The sequence below is a fragment of the Pipistrellus kuhlii genome, unplaced genomic scaffold (assembly GCF_014108245.1).
Source record: "Pipistrellus kuhlii isolate mPipKuh1 unplaced genomic scaffold, mPipKuh1.p scaffold_m20_p_4, whole genome shotgun sequence".
Classification (NCBI taxonomy): domain Eukaryota; kingdom Metazoa; phylum Chordata; class Mammalia; order Chiroptera; family Vespertilionidae; genus Pipistrellus; species Pipistrellus kuhlii.
Window position 1 is genome coordinate 84,580,404 of NW_023425540.1, and position 25,287 is coordinate 84,605,690.

At 40.3% G+C, this 25,287-nt stretch overlaps 1 protein-coding gene across 1 annotated transcript in view; it reads left to right on the forward strand.

Moving 5' to 3' along the window:
• Positions 1-25,287, forward strand: part of GRIN2A (glutamate ionotropic receptor NMDA type subunit 2A) — a 356,036-nt gene that overhangs the window by 222,969 nt on the left and 107,780 nt on the right. The window contains exon 5 of the mRNA XM_036410378.2: positions 17,405-17,519. Coding sequence (XP_036266271.1) covers positions 17,405-17,519 — 115 coding nt within the window. The remainder of the gene's footprint in view (positions 1-17,404; positions 17,520-25,287) is intronic.

Below are 25,287 nucleotides of genomic sequence, written 5' to 3' on the forward strand. Positions count from 1 at the left end.
ATGAATAATCACGACCACTCTCTAGTTCCATGACTTTTCCATCACCCTAAACAATTACATACCCCCAAAATGAAAAACAGGCATGCAACCAAAAACATATATAGGGATGTATATCAGTAGCACTTACAATAACTAAAAGGTATAAATAACACAACTGTCCATCATCAGATACGTGGATACATTTATATGTCCATCCATTCAATGGAATATTATTCAGACATAAAGAAATAAAATATTGATACATGCCCAACATAGATGAACCCTGAAAACATGCTAAGTGAGAGAAACCAGGCACAAACCCCCATATATTATGTGATTCCATTTATGTGAAATATGTTCATTGCTTTCTGTTGTATCAGTAAACCCTGTATAACATTTGTCACATAGTACTTTTTATTTATTGATTTACCTTTTTAGAGATATAAAATTCCACCATAGTTTCTTTCTAGCAATGATGTCTATGAAATAATGGGTTTGATTGTGCTAGCTTCATTTTTCAAATATACATTAAAATAAACAAATTTAATTCTAAAGATAAAGTCAACCTGTGCACCATCCCAGTGCATCTATCTGTGCACCACCTGAAGTATGCTGATTACATCTGGGAAAGCAGCCTTTTAGTTCCTATTGGCCATCAATTCTTTTTTTAAAAATATATTTTTATTGATTTCATATAGGAAGGGAGACGGAGAGAGAGATAGAAACATCAATGATGAGAGAGAATCATTGATCCGCTGCCTCCTGCACACCCTACACTGGGGGTCAAGCTTGAAACCTGGGCATGTGCCTTGACTGGAATCGAACCTGAGACCCTTAAGTCCATAGTCCAATGCTCTATCCACTGAGCCAAACCAACTAGGGCTCAATTCCTTTTTTAATATGATGCACACAGTTCCTGGATATAAGTTATCCAATATGGCAGCCACTAGCCATAGATGGCTATTTCAATTTAAAATGTCCTATATAATAAAAACCTAATATGCTAAGTGTCTGGTCACCTGTTCAACCAATCAAAGCGTAATATGCTAATGATATGCTAAGGCCACTCAACTGCTTTCTATGATGTGCACTAACCACCAAGGGGCAGATTCTCTGACTGGTAGGTTAGCTTGCTGCTGGTGTCTGGCCAATTGGGACTGAGCAAGATGGGTTGGACATGCCCTGGAGTTCTCCTGTAGTCTGTCCCCAGCTGGCTAACATTCCATGTCCCTTCCCAGCCCTAATTGTGCACTGGTGGAGTCCTTCGGCCTGGCCTGTGCCCTCTCCCAATCTGGGAACCCTTGGAGATGTTGGAAAGCCGGTTTCAGCCCTATCCTGCAGGCCAGGCTGAGGGACCCCATTGGTGCATGAATTCATGCATGGGAGTTCTATGTAGTTTAAAATAAAATGGAATTGAAAATTCAGTTCCTCAGTCACACTCTCCACATTTCAATGGCTCAGTAGCCACAGGTGATGGCGGCTATCCTATTGAGCTTTGCAAAGATGGGCTGCCATATCACATTTCCTCCTTGGGGAAAGGGCTATTGGGCAGGGCTGGCTGGAACTGGCTTCCATTCTTCCTGTAGCACTGGGAAGTGCTGCATTTCCCAGGTCCTGTGTCAGGTCAGCCTCTCACTCGCAGCCTCACTTCCCATCGCTTGTCCCTGGCTGACCATTCATCTCCCCGCCAGCTCTGCAACTGACCTACTTTCCCAATGTCACCATGGAGGGCGTGGAGCCAGACCACAGCATGGGCTCTGCTCTCGCTTCTCCCCTTCCTGCTTGCTGCTGACCAGCGCTGGACTCACTCCATCTTGTCACTCTCGCTCCCATTCCACTGGCAAGGATCGCCTCCCACATCGCCCTCTCCAGCTTTCCTGAAGGGCCCTGCTCAGCTTCAAACTCCATTTTGTTTTGTTATGTAAGTGAGAGAAGACACCAACCCTCCCCTTTCCACACGTCACTCTCCAGTCTATTTGTCTCTGCCTTCCCCAGGCTTTTTCTGTTGCTTCCTTCTTTTTTTCTTTCTACTCTTTTGTTTTCTCTTTCCCTTCTTACTTTTCTTACAATTATTTCCCTGTCATTGTAAAAATAACTATTTTTTTAAATTGATTTCAGAGAGGAAGGGAGAGAGAGAAACAATGAGAGAGAGAGACATCCATTGGTTGCCTCCCACGTGTGTCCTGACTGGGGATCAAACCCACCACCTATCCGGGCACGGGATCACACTCCAACCAACGCAGCCACTCTGGCCAGGTCTAAAATGAACTCTTTAAAGCTATTTGGAAAACAAGTAGGAAGAGGAGCTAAAGAAAATCAAAATCTATATTCTTTCTATCATTTATACAAAACACACACACACACACACACAAAACAAAAACAACAACAACAACAAACACACACACACAAAACAAAACAAAAAAAAACACCCCAAACCTTCTTTGATCTCTCGGTTTTTCTTTTCTTGTTAGGAGGTAAACACAGCATTTTCTTTCTCACCAAGAAAGTGGCCTAGCAATTACGGGCAACTATATGACTTTCAGGACAGGGACTGGGGCTGCAAAGCTGGGTCTTTGGGGACCCATTTCCACCCCAGAAACCTGTGGCAGGACGTGAAACATTGTTGCTGCCGGATGTACATAGGATGCTAGGTTTCACTGTGAGTTGGTCACGTCCAGACTGTTGCTTTGGCCAGGACATATTTACTCTGTCCTGATGGTTCTAAGGTGCCGGCCAGCACACCGGGGCAGTGTCCTCGCTGCCGAGGACTCCAGCTCTGGCCAGATGAAAACCTGCTCTTGTGCACTTAGCAAATGGTCACTGATCACCTGCCATATGCTGGATGCTGTGCTTGGGGTGCAGGCCATGTGGCAACAACTCAGACATGGTCCCTGTTCCCCCAGAGTTTATCCTCTAGCAAAGGAAATGGTGTGTGTGTGTGTGTGTGTGTGTGTGTGTGTGTGTGTGTGTGAGGGGGTGGGGGAAGAGACTCTACAATAACAAGGTGGAATGGGAGATGCAGAAGAAGTGATGGCTTCTGAGGAGGGAGTGAGGTCTTTGGAAGACGTGAACTCTGGGCTTAGTTTTGGAAGGTCTGAATGTGTGACTATTTAGGGGAGAAAAGTATTTTACATAAATTAAGATATTTGTGATTTTAAGCAATAGAAAACCATTTCTCATTAACTTAAGCAAAATAATTTATTCATCTATTTAGCTGGAAAGGTTGGGGGTGTACCTGTTATCTGGCATGTCTAGATCCAGCCTCAAATGATATCTTCAATTATCTTCCCCTGCTCCCTCTCTCTTCATCCTATGTTCCTCTCCATTATGGATCATTGTCCCCACCTCACACCATGAGATAAGAAAAAGTGTCATCTAAAACACGTCTGAATTCACTGACTTTTGTCACTGTATCTCCTTAAATCAAGAGAAACAGTTCTCTGAGAGAATGTTCTCAGAGAAGGAATCTGATTAGATGAGCCTGAGTTATGTGCCCACCCCCAAGGAATCACTGTGGCCAGAGGCACTCCTATTGGCCAGGAAAGGGAGGAAATGAAAGCAGCCAGAAATAACAGTGATTACTGCTTTCCCAGTGGAAAAAATTGTAGGACCAAAAACCAGGAAGTGGGATATCATAGGGCATTAGCAGGAGACCATGAAATGCTTGGGTTTGCTCTAAAGCAGAATACATAAAGAACAGCTGTAGGAAGTAAGGATGGAAGTTAAAATTGGCTAAGGAGCATGGATTTAAAAAAATATATATTTTATTGATTTTTATACAGAGAGGAAGGGAGAGAGATAGAGAGTTAGAAACATCGATGAGAGAGAGAATCATTGATCAGCTGCCTCTTGCACACCCCCTACTGGGGATATGCCCGCAACCAAGGTACATGCCCTTGACCGGAATCGAACCCGGGACCCTTTAGTCCCCAAGCCGACGCTCTATCCATTGAGCCAAACCGGTCCCAGGAGCATGGATTTTTTAATTGACTTTTTATTGATTAAGGTACTACATATGTGTCCATATCCCCATTTCCCCCCACCCCATTCCTGTACATGCCCTCACCCCCCTGCTGTCTCTGTCCATTGGTTATGCTGATATGCATGCATACAAGTCTTTTGGTTGATCTCTCCCTCTTACCCCCACCCTCCCCTGCCTTCCCTCTGAGGTTTGAGCATCTGATCGATGCTTCTCTGTCTCTGAATCTATTTTTGTTCACCAGTTTACGTTGTTCATTATAATCTGCCATTGAGTGAGATCATGTGATATTTATCTTTCTCTGACTGACTTATTTCACTTAGAATAAAAAAAAATCCCACTTACCATCGCACCAAAAAAATTAAAATACCTAGGAATAAACTTAACTAAGGAGGTAAAAGACCTCTACTCAAAAAACTATAGGACTTTGAAAAAAGAGATAGAGGAAGATATAAATAGATAGAAGATCATCCTCAAGGGATCAGTTCATGGATTGGTAGAATCAACATCATTAAAATATCCATACTACCCAAAGCAATCTATAGATTCAATGCACTCCCCATTAAAATACCAAGAGCATATTGCACAGACCTAGAACGAACTCTCCAAAAATTTATCTGAAATTAAAAAAAAAAAGACCTTGAAAAAAGACCCGAGAAAGAAGAACAAAGTAGGTGGGATCTCAATACTAGATCTCAAGTTGTATTACAAGGCCATTGTTCTCAAAACATCCGGTACGGCCACAAGAACGACATATAGACCAATAGAATAGAATAGAGAACCAGGAATCAACCCAAAACACTATGCTCAATTAATATTTGACAAAGTAGGAGCATGGATTTTTATCTCTGGACAATAGGGAGTCATTTTAGGCTTTGGAACGGAATTGTACATAATCAGTACTAAAGGTTTAATATCCTTTACCTGGCAGGTGGGTTTATTAATCTGAGGGATGATATATAAGGAATCTGGAGACTAGATGAGATATAGTAGTCCAGGTAGGAACAAAGTGAATATTACTTCAGTTATTTTGGTAGAAAGTGACAAAAATGACCTCTGATTAGCTTAAATTAAACAAAAGGAGGGAAGGATAGAAAATATATTGGGACTATCAGAGTATTGTTAAAAGCCAAAGGAGAAGTTGAGCAGCCAAGGTTTGGAAAGGTCAGAAGACGAGGCAACATTCATTGATAGGGTAAAGTTACTGTCACTTGGTCCAGATCCCAAAACTTGTGGTCTCTGTCTCACCTATCAAGTTTCAAAATTTCAGGAGAGAGAATCTGATGTATACAGCTTGGAACAGGAGCACCCCTCCCCCGCTAGATCTGTTTTTTATGGGGATGTTGGGAAGCATAAATGTCCAGATATATTTAGTAGGGAGGGGCCTTTCCAAAGAAGAGAGCTTTTTGTATGTCAACAAGCCACCCTACAAGGATGTAATCATAGAAGAAAGCTTGTGTTTTTGTTAGAGGAAGAAACACAGATATTCTTAAATTTGAATAGAGATCAGATTTCAAAGAAGTGAGGAGAGATTTATTTTATTTCATTTAAAGTAGTGTTTTTAAATCCTCTAGCTGGTATTTTTCCCCCTGTCTATAATCTTGCACCTGGCCCATTTCACTCATGGATGTTACTTTCTCTGTCTGGGAAAGCATGAAAGTTCTCTATTCCTCCTGAGAACTCAACTTGGTGCTTATCCTTAAGGTAGAAATGGAGTAATGGAAAACTAACCAGTGGTTACCTAGTCCATCAGAAAACTGGTTAGTTTTCCATTACTCCATTTCTTCAGATACTCTCACTGACCCAGAAATAACATATACAAGCTATCCCAGCATCCCTTAGTCCAATCACATCAAATTAACCACCACAAAAGTCTTTAAAAAAAAAAAAAAGGTGCTTGGGACTATACATGAACAATGAAGATATACTCTAAGAAAAGAGCATTCTGCATATGGTGTAGAGGCTGAGAATTGGGAGAGAACATATCTGATTTGGGGGAATTGGGTAAGACTTGGTGGGCAGGCTTTGAAATGATCATGAGTGGTGGCCAAAAAACATGACGTAGAGCAGGGGTGAGGAACCTTTTTCCTGCAAGGGCCATTTGAATAGTTACAACATCATTTGCAGGCCATACAAAATTATCAACTTAAAACTTAGCCTGCTTTATTTGGTCAAACATTTAACTCACTCCTAATGCCTTGACAGGGCCAGACCAAATGACTTCTGGGGCCTTCCATTCCCCACCCCTGATGAAGAGGATGGGAAGGAACTATATCTACAGAACATAATGCACACAAAGACACGTGGCCTGGCTTATCATCCCCACTCAGCTCAGTGTTTGGTGTTAAGTGGGCAAAACGTAGTCCTGAGGTGAAGATTAATGAGCTGGGCTTCGAATGGAGTCAATAAATGTGAGCATGCTGTGCCCGACAGCATGGTGTTAGAGAAACATGAACGACTAAAGCCAAGATCTGATCTTTGCTTCTGGTGAGACCAAATGTGTGGATGGGAAATCCTTAGAAGAACAGTAGGGGATGGCGTATTGCTAAGGGCTGTAATATGAGGTATGGATTAAAAGGTAAGATTATCAGGAAACGCTATGTGGCAGAAATGGAGCTTGAAATTAGACTTGCCAAGGAAAAAATATTGGGTTTAGATTGAACATAATGAGGAGGGAAGGCAGTGTAGGTGAGAGGAACAGCATGTAGCAGGAGATGGGGGTAGGACCAAATATAGGGTTATATATTGGGAGGAAGAACAGGAGACAGGATCAAATATTGCAGAGCTAGAAGGAAACAAAGTATATGTAGTACCATGCCCATAGTTTTCAGAGAAGCTAATTAACTGGCACAGCTTAATTCAAAGCCTTTGGAATCCATTTTGGTTCAATCGAACTCTTAATCCAGCGAGGATTAAAGTTGTTTTTAAGTGACACAAAACCCCAAACGTAAAAGTGGCTTAAATAAGATAGGCATGGAGTTCTCTTTTCTGCAAAAGGAGTTCAGAGGTGGCCCAGCGCTTGCGTGGTACTCCATGGTATCAGGGACCCAGGCTGCTTCTGCCTGTGACTCTGCCACCCTCAGTCAGTGGCTTTACCTAATGGTGACCGAGATGGCTGTCACGTTAGTGCCTCACAACCAGCAGGAAGGAGGAAGGAGCAGAAAAGGGCCTGTTCCCTCCCCATGAGGCACTCCCTATAAGTTACACATATCATATCTTAATTGTGTTCTGACTTATTTGTTTAAATAACTGATATAAGCAGTAGATTTTTCCCAAATAATAACTTAAAGGAAGTCCAATATATTGTATAAAAGATTCAAGCAGAAGTGGAAATCCTAGAAGTCTAGTGCCTTCACCCCAACATCTCCTCTGTCTTAGAGTTACCTCATCAGATCCCCAGTGATCCATGGAGCACAGTCTGACACAAACTGGGTGGAGAGATAAAGTAGGACTCATTGGCAGAGGGCAAGAGAACATGACAAAGGATGGAGACTTTTTATCCCTTCAGTGAATGTGCATTGAACATCTTTTCATCAGGCACTGTGCCAGGTTCTGGAATGTTGATTGAGATTGATATAGCCAAGAAGAAAATAGACAATTGTCCTGTTCTCATGGGGCCTATATTCCAGGGTGGGGTGTCCAGAAATTCTTGGATAAAATCACACCTTGAATTAACCCATATTATCTCATTCTATAAACTATTGGGGGTAGGGAGGCAACATTTATGCACAACTGCCTGTTTGCGATCCCACATAATTTGGAAGCATAGATGCAGGTGAGCTCACAGAAACTGCTTTTCACATTACCTAATCTTTTTGGCTCTCTTGGAATAGATGCTCATTACAAGGATAGTTCCATTGATCTCAGTTCCAAATGATTAGATGAGGCAGGCATTGGAGGTTAATGGTGATATATTTGGAGTTATTTTGACAGTGCTACAAAATACTATCCAGAACCTCAAGATTGTCCAGATCCCCAAGCAGGTTCCTGAAAGAACCATACAAATAAGAAACAAGAGGGGAGTGAGATTCTAAGAACCACTTTAGTCATGGACACTCAGGCTTCTGATAACTCCTGATGAGGTAGAGTTAGGACATGCATCTTAGACCCTACTCTATATGTCCTGCTCCCCGTGTACACCTTCGGCCACATGATACAGGTGTGCTATCTGCTGGGGGAGGGTCTGAGAGGGGGAAGGGTCATATTTACAGAGTAAGCTTTGTCCTAACTTACTACAAATTTCGGACTTAGAAGTTGTTTTACAAAGACAGCATGTGGAGTCACCTTTGTCTGAGGTGTGCTCACCAAAGACAAGAAACCAGGAGAGGTGCAGGGCAGGCTGGCACTGAATCACCACCCTTGCGCCATAGCCTGGTCTAGGGGTACTGAGGGCTCTGAGCGATCAGATTAGCCCCTCCTCTTTCCTTGGGGCAGGGGCCTAGGGGCTCATTGTCTCCCTCGGGGAACTGGAATCAGCAATTCTGCAAGATGTTGGCTTTGGAATCCGAGAGCCTGAGTTAGACTTGAGTTCTGTTATATCTCCAACATCTAAAAGAAAGCCTTTAATCTCAAATGTTAGGAGGAGAAAAGATAATTACGTAAAACCATGGCAACTGCTACCATCATTTGTTTGTGACAAACACTTTGCTGACCACATTACATACCTTATCTCATTAAATGCCACCTAATTTATCCCTATAATTACACAATGACGTGGCTAGTATAACCTCACTTTTACAGAAGAGGAAACGGATGCTCTGAGAATTTATATTTACCTGGGATTGAAAGCCACAGAGCTGAATTCTAACCCAGGTTCTCGGATTCCAAAGCCTACATCTTGCAGAATTGCCTGTCTGAAGTTGCTGGCAGGAAATAAGCATTGGATGAGCAATTTCCTGGAGGTCTCTGTCTGCTCATTCATTTAGTCAACAAATACTTTTCAGAGCTTCTTACAAGGTACACATTCTCTTAGGTGTTTTAGAATCGCAGAGATAAACAAGGATCCCTGCCTTATGGATCATACCATCTCCTATTCTAATTGTGTTTTTTTTTAATTCAGTATTATTCAGCCAGGACAATTATCATTATTTTGTTTTACTTGGCCACAGTAAGGTTGGAGTTGAAAGAGTAAATACTCCCCTCTATTTTAAAGCCCAGTTCTTTCTTTTTCTTTATGATGTAGTTCCTTGGTCTGTTTTGGATGACACTGGGCTAAAAAATGCAGGTCTGTGTGTTCAAGTTATTACATTTCTATCCTGACATTTAAGACTCAGCTCTGTGGTCATGCCTTCAATAATTGTTCAGAAGAAATGGGAAACCACCAAGGAGTATAAGAAGCTGAGCCCTTAGCAAAAAGGAAAGTGCATTCATTCAGAAACTTACTGAAAAGAAATGTGCAAGGTTGTTTCTAGGGAAGGGGCAGTGCAGGAGTTGGGAACTGAAGGGTGATAGCTCCATGACTGTTCTGAAGAGAGGGGAGGGTTCATGCCCATAAGGGAATGCAGATGCAAGGGTGCTAAGTGAGACAGCAAAGGCGAGAGAATCTCAAACCTACAAAAGAAAACTGGGAAGAGCAAAACCATGGGAAAAAATGATAGTGTCTTGAGAACTTAAAAGAGGTTAAGAAACCAGTGACTATTTTGAAACACACACACACACACACACACACACACACACACCCCAAAACCGAAAACACTCATATAAATTAAATGACTAAGGAAAAATGGTGACATCCAAAGCACTTCACAGAGGTATTTAAGGGATAGTGCGACTTGGGAAAGGGCCCTAGGGAATGTGGCAAATGGCAAAGCAGATGGAAAATTAACCTAAAATTGAGAAACACTAAATGGGTTAGGGTGGCATTTATGAAACAGTAAGAGAATTAAAGTCTGAAGGGAAATGGCGAATAATAAATATGTCTAGAGAACATTCCAAATAATCAGATTGTGGAAGTTAAAGGAGACTTGCCACTGTAAGGCAAAAGAGCGAAAATAGAAATCTGGAGGAAAGAGACATTTTAAGTAAAGTTGAAGGAGCTGATATGGCCCATATGCAGTTGGCTTTTGACGAAAGGACAGAGGGACCCTGGACATGAGTGTACTGAGTGGCAGCGGTAAGTGTGGTTTTATAATAGAAAGATCTGCTTGCATTTGGGGTAGAGTGTTCGAAAACATGACAAGGTAAAAACAAACAAACAAACAAACAAACAAAAACAGTAAAAAATGCACTGAAAATTTATCTAAATGTTAGCTGCTATTTATTAGGCAATAGCTGTGAACTAGGCATTGTGCTGAGCATTTTATGTACACCATTCACTAATCCCACTCCAAACCTGGGAGTTAGGTATGTGTTATATGAAAACGTCATGGGCTGGGACCGGTTTGGCTCAGTGGATAGAGCGTCGGCCTGCGGACTGAAAGGTCCCGAGTTCGATTCCAGTCAAGGGCATGTACCTTGGTTGCGGGCACATCCCCTGTGGGGTGTGCAAGAGGTGGCTGGTCGATGTTTCTCTCTCATCGACGTTTCTAACTCTCTGTCCCTTTCAATTCCTCTCTGTGTAAAATCAATAAAATATATTTTAAAAAATTATAAAAAAAGAAAACATCATGGCTAGTTCATATAGTTTAACCTAATCCGTTTTTACATAGAAGGAAATGGGAGCTAGGAGGATTTTAAATACACTGTCCAAAATGACAGATCTGGGCAGTGGTGGAGCTGGTTTTGTCATCCATGATGTAGAAATAGTGGTTCCTTCTTTCATTCACTCTGAGTATATTCATTCAGCACCAGCTAGGGGCCAGACACTCTACAGCATTAAACAGGGCAGATGCAGTCGCTGCCTCATGATGCATGAGGTCTATTGGTTTAATAGGAACCACACTCACCAAAGCCAGTCTACAACAGCTGTCCAATAGACAGATACTGTGAGTCATCTTAAATGTTCTGGCAGCACTTTAAACAGGTAAAAGTTAATTTTAGTAATAGATTTTATTGTACCCAATATGTCTAAACGATTTTGACATGAAATCAATATCAAATTATTCATGAACTCTTTTACACAATTTTTTTAATACAAAGTCTTCCAAGCCTGGTGTGTATCTTGCCCTTATGGCACATCTCTATTCAGACTAACAATGTTTCAAGTGCTCAGTAGCTTGTGGCTACCAAATTAGATAGGTTTAGAGAGAACATGACATTCTGGCCCAGTTTTTGGTAGTCATAATTACACAGGGAAAATGGCCTACTTGTTTCTCAATGTTCTTTCTGATCCCCACACACCACATCATAAGGCACGAATTGCAAGCAAGTAATGTTTATCTCACTTGGACTTTAACTTCATACCCGTAAGACTAGATACCAAAGGAAAGTTGTATGTAAGTCATATACAGGGTGGGCAAAAGTAGGTTCACAAGGCACAGAGTTTTTTCTTGTACTAGAGGCCCACTGCATGAAATTCATGAATGGGTAGGGTCCCTAGCAGCTAGGACCTCCCTTCCCCAACCATCTGTTGCCAGCTAGAGCCTCCCTTCATTCCGCACTGCCGTCTCATGGTCAGTGCATGCCATAGCAAGTGATTGAACTCCAGGTCTCCAGGTCAAACTCCCAAGGAAACACTTTGTATATTAGGCTTTTATATAGAGAGATTATTAGTTCTTAATTGTTTTGCTATTTTCCATATGAACAACTGTAAACCTACTTTTGTCCTACCCTGTAGGTTTACACACTTTTTGGTTTAGTGTTGGGTATATCACTAACAATAAAACACAACTACTTGACACTTTACCACCAATGAGTGATGATAATATAGAAGTGGACTCTCTGCAAACTGTCAGAGGGCCCCATTCTATATTTTCCCAGCTTGCTTTCATGTATTTATTGCTCCTGATAGAGATTTTAAAAATGTAATTTGAAGCTTAGCAGCAGCCAGAATTTCTCATATTTTAGCTGGTCACTAAATGTTTATCGTCAATTTTTAAGAAGTAAACAAACCAGTGATAAAATTTTACTGTTTTGTACAAGTGCCCAGCAGGTGTTAATGGGAACTAAGCAATGGGGTGTGCAATGATATTTCCCTAGTAAAGAATTTTGCTTTGGAACAAGTTTAAATGGGAAGAAAGCCCAAGGAAATATGGATTGTCCTTCCTAGAAATTGGATGGGGGAATTGAAGGTAATAGGTTCTTGCTCCCTGCCAACTTTATAATGAAATTACCTTTCAGCAAAAATTTAGGTTAGAGTGTTGTATTTTTCTCCCAAGGAACTGTAGATCCTTAATAAAAAAGACAGAAAAGGGAGAAGACAATATTAACACCGAATATATGGACTCATTGATCCAGAATATTTAATTTTAAAGGAACACAGAAAAATCTGAAGCATGAGAATTTCCATGTAATTGTTGCCATAAAATCTGAACAACAGTGATTGCATCTAAATAATGACCCTGCTAATTCCATCTAATTGCACTACAAATGGGAGAAAATGGAATGAGTGGAGGAAATAGAGATGGGGAGTTAAAGAAGAAGGGGTTTAAGTAAATTCAACTAGATACCTGGGTATTCAACAGCACATGCTGGCTCCGTGATTAAAGTAATGACTTTGACCTGTAGTTCATACAACATAGTCCTATGAATGACTCTCTCCAAGAAGACACATGTCTCAGTCAAACCGAAAACATTTGTTCTCTGGTCTGCCCTTTCCAAACAGATAGCATATGGAATATTTTCAAACTTCTTGATGATTGAAAAGTTTTTTCAGTTTCACCCTAATGAGGACGGTAGATCCAACCTGAACACTATTTATCTCAAAGTGTTGAATAAGCAACACCTGGCTTGGAGCTCATTGGATTCAATTAAAATAAAGAATTTCGGTGAATTAGCTGGCCTAACTTTGAGTTTGGGAGCAGCTACAAAATAGCTTGGTAACAGATTTTCTCTAGCCCAGGTAAAGGACATGAGTGGTCTTCCTCTGAGTCTTTATGTAGAAATTCCATGAACAGAGTTCCATCCTGTTTTATGGTTCTGTGGCCTTTGAAAGGACGCTGTTGGTCTTTGTCTGAGTAATTATGCTGAAATTCCATGAACAGAGTTCAGTCCCGTTTCATGGTTCTCTGCCTTTGACTTTGCAGTTTCTCCGTGCAGTGCATCTCCTTTCCTTCCCCTTGACGTTCACCTGGCCAGCCCTTGCTTTTCTTCCCGACACAACCCAGAAATCTGCCACTCTTTTTCCTGATATCAGCCCGGCCTCCACAATAGAATTGGCCACTCTGTCCTTATGTTCTTTACCAATCTACTTAGTACATATCTCTAATTTTACACTGACTGCTCTTCTTAAAATTGATTTTAGACAGAAGGAGAGAGAGAAAGTGTGTGTGTGTGTGTGTGTGTGTGTGTGTGTGTGTGTGTGAGAGAGAGAGAGAGAGAGAGAGAGAGAGAGAGAGAGAGAGAGAGAGAGAGAGAGAAAGAGAAAAGAAGAGAAAGATAGACATCAACCCATCAATCTGTTGCTTTCTGCACATGATCCAACCAACCCAAAACCTAGAAAACCTAGGTATGTGCCCTGCCTGTCCAGGATTTGAGCTCACCACATTTTGGTGCATAAAATGATGCTCCAACCAACTGAGCCACACTGGCCAGGGCTAACTTACTGTTCTTTATTGCAGTTATTTGTTGCAGATATATAGGGTGTTCCTAAAAATGTATATACAGTGTTCGTATTTATTAATATACAGTTCACTTTCAAAATTTAAAAGAATCTACAGATATGAATAATTTTTTTGTCAACACCAATGGTCATTCTGGTCCAGGCACTGCTGATAATACAAAGCAATGGAATCACAAATGTCAAGAATAATTGCATTTGGTATTTGTGTGCCCTTAATTTGTCAACTGTTTCTAGTTTTGTATTGTAAACTTTATGTTTTATGTATCCCCATTTAAAAAAAAGTCTAGTGGATAAATTTTCTTTGTTCAAATCATAGTCTGGCTTCACCCATTATTTCAAATCAGTTAAACCTTAAGAGAAATGAAAATTAAGTGAGTTTTCAGCTTTGAATAATTATAAAGGCAGTGTTTGTACTTCAACTGAGTTTCAAACTTCCGGTGGCATTTTAGGATGAATTTCCTTTGTTCAAAGATTAGTCTGGCTGAAAAGAAAGAAACATCAATTAAGCAATCAGGTGTTAAAGTGTATATACATGTTTTGGGGACACGGTATATTTGCTTATTTTTGTACTATTTTCCTAGCATGGTTCTTGGTATGGGTATGACAAATAATAGGTATACAAAATGTCTATTAGATGTATGGATGAATGTATTGAGGGATTGATGGTCATGGATGGATGGATGGATGGCACTTCTGGTGATAAACTGTCAACACACTCTACCATCAAACATTCGCTCTGCTCAGTGGTGTGCCAGATAATGTGATAGAGCCAAAAATAACCATGGGGAACAAACCCAAAAATAATTAACTTGAAAATAGACAGCTTAATTTAGACCCCTGTTAGTTTTGAAAGCTGGCTGGTAATGAGGGACTTGACCAAACTCCCAGTCAGTCCATGCAAATTGTCTTCTCAAGGGTCTCAGTAAAGGAGTGTGAAGCGTAACACTCCTTGAATGTGTTGCCTGGACCGCATCCATTCAGTTCATCAAATACAGCCAGGAAGCAGCAAAGGATAAAACCACGACAACAACAAAACCCAGCTCAGATTATCGAGATAATGAATGTGTTGTGTTTTTTTTTTTAACCATAAACAGAAATGTTGAAGTTGTCTTCAAATGCAAAGAAGCATTTTTACTTATGCTTCTATTGGCAACACATCTGAGTGCATCATACCTCCCCTTAAAACCTTTCATGAATCCCCACAGCCTTCTGAACAAAATCCAAACCCTCAGGGTGTCATCCAAGGTCCCTTATGATCTGGCTTCAGAGATTGTCCCAGACAAATCCCACTGCCTTCCTAAGCTAGTCTCTACTTTCTTTAGCATGTGTCACTCCCTTTGTTGAGTTTTCTTTAATTCAGATTATTCTCCTGCTCAGAATCCCTTTCTCCTGCCTCTCCTAGGTCCCTTCACTCCTCACAATTCCCCAGGAACCCTCTCTAAATCCCTTAAGTTCAGTTAGGGGTCATTCTCTATGTTTTCACAACTTATCACACTGTCCATCAGTACACCAGTGACATTCTAAGTGCTATCATTGTATATGTATATGTGTTACTGAATTATAAAAACGTGGGTAAGAGAACAGATGGGCACTGTGTTTTTTTATTTCTGTATCTATAGGACTCACCATAAGGCCTGACACATAATAGATATTCAGTAAAGAGTTATTGAATCAATAAATGTTCTTATTAGAAAATGATCTGAGATGCCTCAAATGTACCAACTAAAATAGTGATTACTCTGCTGCTGCTTCTAAAATAGCAGTGCTTTATGCTAAAAACAGTATTTTTGTTAAAAATGGAAAGTATTTGCATAACTTTGGAGACTACAAAGATACGCAAAAGAAAATAAAAAGTATCTGTAAAATTTCCATGCACTGACAAGCCCTATCTTTCTCCTCTTTTCTGCTTGATTAACATTAAATACTGCGCATTTTTCCATGCCATTAACTTGTCTTTAAAAACATGATTTTTTTCTTTTATATTTATTTAAAATTTGTCTTTATTGTTGAAAGTATTACTGACTTCTTACACCCCACATCTATCCCCCAAATGGCGCATCTAGTGCATTGAATAGATACACAGTCCTTGTTCTTTGACTTCGCCCAGTTTCTTTATCTTGCCATTCTCCTCACACACAACACAGCTAGGTCTGTGGCATGAGGGCTGAGGGCAGACCAGTTAGGTCAATCTGTCTTTTTAGAATTTTTCTGTAGTCTAGTATTCCTCTTTAATATTTTACTACTGTGTCTACTTTTAGTGTCAAAACAATACAAACCAAGAAAATACTATGACTTTGAGATGCTGTGACTGTCTGGGAAGTCTTTGAATGCTTCAGTCCAACATACTTTATTTATTGAGTGCCTGCTTAGTGGTGTGTTTTTGCGGAAGTCATTGCCAACATCACATTTTCCTCAAGCTGCAAGAAAATGTGAACCTCTTGGGACCGCCTTGTTTCCTCACCTGAGTCATCCTTACTGCCGGCGAGGTGGCTTTGAGGAGTGGTGGCGACAGGAGTGTTGTAAGACAGACAGATGCCACCTGCAATGAAAACACCTCTGCCAAAAGCTGACTGCAGGGGTATTATATAAGAAAGATAGTGAAGCGTTGTCCTTAATAACCTATCTCCCTCACCCTCACATCTCATCCATCACCAAATACCTCCAATTGGTGCTATTTGTTGGTGCTCCTACTCATCCTTCTCTTTCTTTAGAGCCACACCAGGACCAAAGCCAACATCAAATCTAACGTGGCTAATGAGTACACAGTAACCAAACCCCCAATATGCACTCTGATCCCCTTCAAATCTATTCTCTATAAAGCTTTAGGTCATGTTAAACAAGGAATGTCTGAGCATGTCACTTTCCTAATGAGAACTTCCATTGTCTTTCATTATTTTAAAACGAGATGGGACTCCTTAACATGGCCTGAAAAGCTTTGCATTGTTTGTCCCTATTCATCATCTCAGGCATCCCACATCCTGCATGTTTCTGTCTCTCTCAGCTTCATCCTCACAGGTTTACATTCAGTCCCTCATACGCACTACCACAGGGCCTTTGCACATGATGTTCCCTTTGCCTGGAACATGCTTACATCTTTACTAGTTAATGCTGACTCACCCTTCAGGACCAGCTGCACTTCCTTACAGAAGTCTTGTTGATGACTCTTGTTTCACTTTCACCCAGCACACCAACCTTGCTATGGTAACGCTGACATAGATTTGTAATTCATCAATCAATGCCTATACTTCCCCTTAGACTAGGAGCTTCATGAGGAGAGTGATCATGTCTGTTTCCTTATTTATCCCCAACTAACCAGGTGAGTCCTGGCACGTAGCAAATATTCAATAAATATTAGTGGAATGAATAATGAATGGGGGGGAAATCATGTCGTTGAAGTCGTGGATTGTGTGGTTTCTGAGTTTCCTTTAAGGAAGCTTATTAAAACATGATAGAACATGCTTTCAGATCCTTTTTTAAGGTCGTTTGAACAAGGTATATGGATCTGGTAGGACAGAAAGACTCCTTTCATGCGCTAATTACAGTCGGTCACTAACGCCTGTACAGAACTGGGGAGTCTGAGGATGACTGTAGGCTCATGGAAAAGAGCGCCTGGTCAGGGGGCAGTGCCAGCATGGGTACTACTCCTTCCACAGAGGCTGCTGGAGATGGGGATGGCATCATGTGTGTACACTTTTTCAGTGTTACCCTGATGGGGGCATCCACTCATTGGTTTGACACATCTCTTCTTCTTCCCTAAAAATATTGTCTTTCTCTCTTCCTCTTTCTAGATTTATGATCAATGTGACATGGGACGGCAAAGACCTGTCCTTCACTGAGGAGGGCTACCAGGTGCACCCCCGGCTGGTGGTGATTGTGCTGAACAAGGACCGAGAGTGGGAAAAGGTGAGTGTCCTGAGTGCTGAATGCAGGGGAGGGATGAGGGCCTGGGAAAACAAGGCCTCGAATTTTACTTCTTTTTCCAAATCACTTCTCATTGAGCCGCTCTGCGTCCCATTCCATGCAGCTGCCTTTGCAACAAGGCAGCCAAATAGTGCAAGGTGCAGTGTTTGCATCCCCCAGGTACCCTGTGTTAATTGTGTGCTGCTCTCTATGCCAGGTCTCAAACCTCAGGAGGTCTCAAACCTCAGGAGGAAGAGTCCTTGAAGGACTTAGGACAATTTCAAGGCGGTGAGATTTTGTTCACATCATTGCAGTAGCAGATGTTGACTGTATAGCAGTGATCACGCCAGTTTGCCTAAACCTCATAATTGTGTTTAAATGTTTACGCATTTAAGCATATGGTTGAAACCCCTGTATTTTCACTTACTTAGTTTTTTATTTTAAATCAACTAATTTCCAAAATTTAAGTGTGTTGCGTCTATAAAGCATAGGTTGAAGAGGAGGGTTATATTGTTTGCAAAGCACATTTTCTAGTACATATATATTAGGTATAAAAAATAACTGTGCATGAAGACAATCATCTCACATACCATAAAAACCATGTCCTGAGCCAGAGAGGGGAGATTTCACAGGGATTTACAATCGATGCCATGCATACAATGACAATATTGTATGGTCAATGTCCCAGTTGCCTTCCCTCCCCCATAATTGAACTCTCAAATTAGTCACTACAAGATCACATGAAGAATGAAGAATGAAATAAAAGAGACTGAAAAGCAAGCCTATATTGTTATCTTGTCTTTTTTGACAAGCATTGCATGACCCCAAACTACTTCCGCAGCTTTATCTCCAACTTGCTTATCGGATAGAGACCTGAGAGACTCTAGGGGAGCAGGAAGATGCCTGGTGTAGTGTGGGTACCGTACTATAGTTAACAAGGTCAGAAGAAAATACTGTACAACCATAGCATTGACTTTGGCGGGGTTGGGCAGGAGATAAAGACAGTTTCCCAGAAGGGGATGATGAAGCTTTGGAAGACTTTGCTTGCTACATAGGGCAGCTACAAAACACACATTCCTGCTAGTGCACTTGGAAAATTCACCAATTAGACCAATTCTGCATAAGACAAGTTTAAATATATTTAAAAAGATTGAAATAATCCAAAATGCATTTTTTACCACCACAATATTAAAATAAAAATTAATAACAAAAATATGTCTAGAAAATCAGTAGATGTTTGGAAATTAGGGAACACACTTATAAATAACCCATGCATCCAATAATAATTCAAAAACCCATTATAAAGTATTTTTGATGGAATGACAATGAAAACACAACATATCAAAATTGGAGCAATAAAGTTGATCTGCTAAGAGGGAAATTCATAGCTTTAAATGTTTATAATAAAAAAAAAAGGAAAATGAAAAGTCAATGATTTAAGCTTCTTCATTAAAAAGCTAAAAAAAAAAAAGAGTAAACACTAATGAAGTATAAGAAGGAAATAATAAACATAAGAGTAAAAATTGACAAAGTAGAGCACAATATGTAGACATAATCTAACAAAGCCAAAAGCAAGTTCTTTGAAAAGATTAAGAAGATTTGTAATTTCTAGCAAGAATGATCATACAAAAAAAGGAAAACGTAAGTATTAAAAACCAATACTAAAAATGCAAGAGGGGATGTCATTACAGACGTTACATATCCCACAGACATTAAAATTATTTTTTTTAAATATATATATTTTCATTTATTTCAGAGAGAGAAAGGGAGAGGGAGAGAGAGAAACATCAATGATGAGAGAGAATCATTGATTGGCTGCCTCCTGCATGCCCCCTACTGGGATTGCAACCTGGGCATGTGCACTTATTGGGAATTGAACCCTGACATCTTGGTTCATAGGTCAATGGTCAACCACTGAGCAACACTGACTGAACAACATTAAAATTATGAAAATTTTATGTAACAAATATGTCAATGTAGATATTCGATAAATGGGCAAATTACTTGAAGACTGACAATTTTCCAATACTGACACAAAACAAAATAAACAATCTGAGTAGCTATAAATTTGCTAAGAAATTTAATTCATTACTAAAGACCATCCCATTTAAACAACAAGAAAAAAACAACAACACAAAAACAAACCCTGGCTTAGATGGTTTCACTGTGTATTCTACCAGAAATTTTAAAAAGGTACAACATCAAACTATACAGAATTTTTCAACATACTAGAAGTCATAATCCAGCAATACATTAAAAAGGATACTATATCATGGATAACTGAAATTTACCTTAAGAATGCAAGACTGGTAAAGCAGAAACCTATGGTCATCTCAATAGATGCAGCAAAAGCATTAGGCAAAATTCAATGCCCATTCATAATAAAGAAGGTAGCTCTCTCAATCTGATAAAGGTTATCTATGAAAACCCTGTAACTAACATATTGTCTAATGATAAAATAATAAAAATAGATTTTCAAATATACATTCAAATTGTTTGGTGAATAATTCTGACAACAGGGGATAAGAAAGTCTTTAATAAATGGTACTAGACAGAATATCCATAATGAAAAAAATAATAAGCATTGACCTCACACTATACATAAAGAATAACTTAAAATAAATTTCAAACTGAAATGTAAGAACTCAAAGTATAAAGTTTGTAGAATAAAATATGTGAGGATATTTTTGTATCTGAGCAAGCAGAAGGCAAAAGGCAATATACATACAGCTAAAGTAATAAATTGGCCTCCATCAAAATTTAAAACTTTCATGTTACATGAAAAAGGTAATCCACAAACTAGGAAAAAAATTTACATATATACTAGAGGCCCAGTGCATAAAATTCATGCACAGGTGAGGTCCCTAGGCCTGGCTGACTAGCAAAGCGCAAGCAGCTGGCGTGGAAGGGCAGGTCCTAGCTGACCTCTGGGCCCGGGCCAACACCTGGGTCCCAGGGTCCCCGCCTGCCCCCCTCCACCTGAGTCATTGGCTCCTGCCCGGCTGCCTCAGCTCCTGATAGCCAGGCAGTGGCCCTGCCCCCCTGCCTGGTTGCCATCTGTGAAGCAATTGGGCCCTGCTCACACCCACCTTGGCCTGGCACTGCCTGCTCACTTGCTCCACCATCCTGCTGCAGCCCTGCTCTCTTCAGGGCCCATTTTAAACCTTTCAAATTGTGATACTCAGTCCACTGCCACCCGCTGCCAGCACCGCATCATCACTGTTGCCCTCCGTGTTCCACGCCACCCCCTAGTATAATAGTTAGCACACGTCATAATGATTGGTCAAACTCCCAGTCAAACTCCTGGTCAAGGGGACACTTTGCATATTAGTCTTTTATTATATAATATAGATTTTATATTTTATTATATATATTAAACAAAGGACTCATATCCAGAATATATAAAGAACTTAAGTCAATAATGAAAAAGAAAAAAAAAAGACAATTAAAAGTGGGAAATTGATTTAAGCATGAAAATATGCTTAACATCTTTGACATCAGTACGGTAGCATTTTACACACCCTGAATGGCTAAAATGAAAAAGAATGACAAGTGTTGGTAAGGATAGGGAGCTACTGAATATTTTATAGATTGCTGGGGGGAATGTAAACTTTCAGCGACAGTGGAGAAGTGTTTAGCAGTTTCTTATAAAATAACATGTAGATAAGCCTTATGATCTAGCCTTTTCACTCGTAGGTATTTGCTGCAAAGAAGTGTAAATGTATACCCAAAAGTAATATTTGTATAAGAATATTTATTGCAACTTTATTCATAATAGCAACACATCAAGAAGAACTCAAATGTCCATCAGCAAGGAAATGGATAAATAAATTATGGTATATTCATAAAATGAAATGCTGCTCATTAATAAGGAATGAATTAGTAATTCCCATAACAGAGTGGATGAATTTCAAAAAACATTATGTTGAACAAAAGAAGCCAGACATGAAGATTATACTGTATGATTCCACTTCTGTTAAGGTCAAGAAGAGGAAAAGCTCATCTATGGGATTAGACAGCAAAATAATGATTGTTTTTGCCTGGCCAGGGTGGTTCAGTGGTTGAACATCAGCCTATGAATCACGAAATCACTGTTCAATTTCCAGTAAGGGCACATGCCTGGGTTACAGGCTTGATCCCCAGTGTGGGGTGTTGCAGAAGGCAGCCTATCAACGATTCTCTCTCATCATTGATGTTTCTAGTTCTTCCTCTCCCTTCCTTTCTGGTCAATAAAAATATATTTTTTAAAAATAGCTGCTTTTGTGGAGGGGGAGTCATTAATAGGAAGGGGCATAGGAAACTTTCTAGATTTATGACTGTGTTCTTTATCTTGAACATTTATCAAAATGCATCAAACTAACACACAAGAGATGTTTATTTTATTGTATGTAGTTGTACTTTAATTTAAAAATTTTTAAACCTTTCAAATTGTGATACTCAGTACATTTAACTACCAGTGTTTACTAAATTTCATGTTTAACTCCCAAAAATGAATACTAATTATAACAACATTAGCCATTGCTTAGTGAATGAATACCTACTCTTATTTTTCCTTCAGGGGGTACACCAAAGTACTGAGTGACAACTTTGATTATTCATCCATTGAACAAATATTTATTCAGTGCCTACTGTGTACCAGGCACTTTTCTTGAGATTTGAAATCTATCAGTGAGCAAGAAATACAGAAAATTAACTTCTGCATTCATGGAAGTTAGATTCTAGTGTGTGTGGAGGGAGGTGGGGTGCATTTGTGGTGTGTGAGGGAAGCATTGGGTTCTATTGTAGTTACCGTCCCTAGTTGTCATCTCCTCTCTTTCCTCTACTGTTCCCTGTGGGCCACTGTACCGCCATCCTTTAAGCATCGGAGACTTGGAGTATTATTATCATCCTTATTGCTGTAATGCTTTCCTTATTCTCACTTTTTTTTTGTTTGTTTTTTGTTTTTGTTTTTGTTTTTTATCTTTGCCAGAGGATATTTTTCTATTTGTTTTTAGGGAGAGTGGAAGAGAGAGGGAAAGACAGAGAGAAACATCGATGTGAGAGAAACACATCAATTGGTTGCCTCCTGCATGGGCCCTAACCAGGGAGGAACCTGCAACCCAGGTACATGCCCTTGTCTGGAATTGAACCCTGGGCTCTTTGGTTGATGCTCTATCCACTGAGCCAAATCGGCTAGGGTTATACTCACTTTTTTTTCACTCATCCTTCAGATTCTGGTTTTTCTTTCATCTTCCATATGCAGAGCCCAAATGCAGGTTATTATTTTATTTTTTCCTTATACTTAATAGGAGGTTCAGAATTTGAGCCTTTCTGCCTGTGATACTGAGTTTGGGGGTTATTTTCCAACCATTTGTAGTTACACAATCTGAGGAGTCCTTTTAAAGCTGTAAAACCATTCTCCCTGGTTGGCTATAACCAGTCCTGGGTCAGGTCAGGCGTTACTCGGGCCTATAAAATTTTCCTCTTGCCTTTGGACCTAGCTTATTTGCCAGGGAGCCTGTTTGTAGGGAGGCACTGCAGGGTAAGTGATAACATCACATAAAAGAAGGCTATCATTGATATTTTCCATTACCAGATATAGAAGATGTCCTTTTAATATTTTCTGTGTCCTCTTTTAAATTTCTGTTGAAATACAGCAATTTCTCAAAGAGGCAGCTCGGGGAATTGCTGCTGAGTTGAGCTTAGAATGTACAAATGCTTCCTGTAGCTGGTCTATTCTCTTGGTACCCAGGAGATCCAGTGTTTCAGACATAACTCCTTGTACTTCTGCCTCGAAGACAGAGCAAGCCAGTGGAGCAGGTAAATACCAGGCATGTTTGCCTTCAACCTGCCCCCTTGCAGCACTCCCTGGTACAGCAGGTCAGCCGAGGGGAAGGCCCGCCAAGGGGAGATCTGTTATCCTGGGACTGAGAGGTTCTTTTCATCTCTGAGGTCACCCAGTGGCGTCACTGGAACTAACAGCATGGAAGGAGTGTGTCTTGCAAAAGGTGACAAGCCCTTAGAAGGAAATTTGCTTTCTGCTGAGCCTTTGTGTGTGGCTGCTGTGGATTCATCCAGTGCTATGCACAATGCTTGCCTGTGTTTGGCAGACACAGCACTGTTGTGAGCAGACTTTCTCTTGCAAACCAGAGCTTTTTGCTCTGCCTCGGAGCTTGTGGGTCCAACACTTCCCAGCGATGCTTGGAAACGATACTCTGGATGCAAGCCAATTGTCAACCCAGGCCAGGACAACTGATAACCCCTCTGGGTCAACCCGGTGACCAATATTCCATCAGGCACTAGGGCTGGTGCAAGGATGAGGAGGAAACCATCCCTCTCCTCAAGTAGCTCATCACTGAGTCATTTCTGGGGATTGGGAGTGAACTTGATTAGGTCAGTTAGGGAAATCTTCATCAGGGTAGGGACATTGGTGTTAGTCCTTGAGCGACAGATTGGATTTTCTCAAGCCAGATCAATTTATTAACTATCTGAAAAATATGCTTCTATTTGCTATTTTAAGGCTATACTTGTTTAAAACTGTATATGTTTGTATATACATATAGATTAACTTTTAAAAGAATATTTAGATAGAGACAAAAAAGTTAAATGTAAAGAAAGATTTTATAAAGCAGTTTTTGACTTCAAGCATAAATAGGACAAAAGCTTTAAATATTAAAGAAAAACAACCCTCTTGTTTTTTAGACAGGTGTTTTTTAATGATGACAGAGATGCCCCAGATCATAAAGTAGATCCCTGAGTATGCCTTCCTGAACAAAGTGTCCCATTCTCTTTGCTCTGATGTGTCTACTCCCTCCTCACTCTCACCACTCTGCATTCTCACTGGTGCCTTTGATTTCAGCTGCCTTCCACACTGTGGTCCCTTTCTCCAGCCCAGATCCCCGGATCTCCAGACTTGGCTGCAGAACATGCCCACATGTATAGTCCACTGACCTTCAACTCCATCTTGTCTAAAGTCAAAATCATCATCTTTCTCTCAGGAATATGGTTATTTTCCTGTGATCCCGCATAGAAAGCCTTATTATTATCCCCTCTCTATCCTCCAGGCCCTCATATTCAATTGTCATCCGCTCATGCATAGCATGTCCTGATGTTCATGTCCCTTTGAACATTTCCCCCTCTTCGCCAAGGACATTCTACCCATTGATTCTACATCTGCATAATCCAAAGTGGGTTCTGTTCTTTCTACTTCATTTCTACAGACCTCCCAAGAGTGGAAACAGCTTGCACTGTAATTATTTGCTTGCATATTCTTTTCAGCTTTGACTGGAGACCCATCAGGAATAGGTCTGTTGCTTTCATGTTTCTTTGGCTCTACCTCAAGGCTTTATTTCTGGTGCAAAGAAGGGCCTCTATACAATTTCTAGTAACTTACTAAGAGCTATTCTGAACCAAGTGTGTGTGTGTGTGTGTGTGTGTGTGTGTGTGTGTGTGTTTTATCAATAACCTGAAGAAATGTTCATCCTGCTAAAGGATTGAAGTATTTATGCAAATATTGTACTTTACTTCCACACATACATTCCAATAATTATGTTAAAAAATGGAGGAAAATCATAATTGAGACCAATAAATGACAATTGGTAGAACATTTCTGTGGATTGCCGAAAAGGAAATGCATTGTTTACATACTGTACAAGTAGACAGAAACATATTATGATTTCTACTATGTGCTCACTTAGTTTAGAAAAACAATGGCAGCCTGTTGATGAGGCCATGAACTCTGGCTATGACTGAAAATACTGTTTGTTTGCTTTCAGGTTTTTATTTTGTCCTT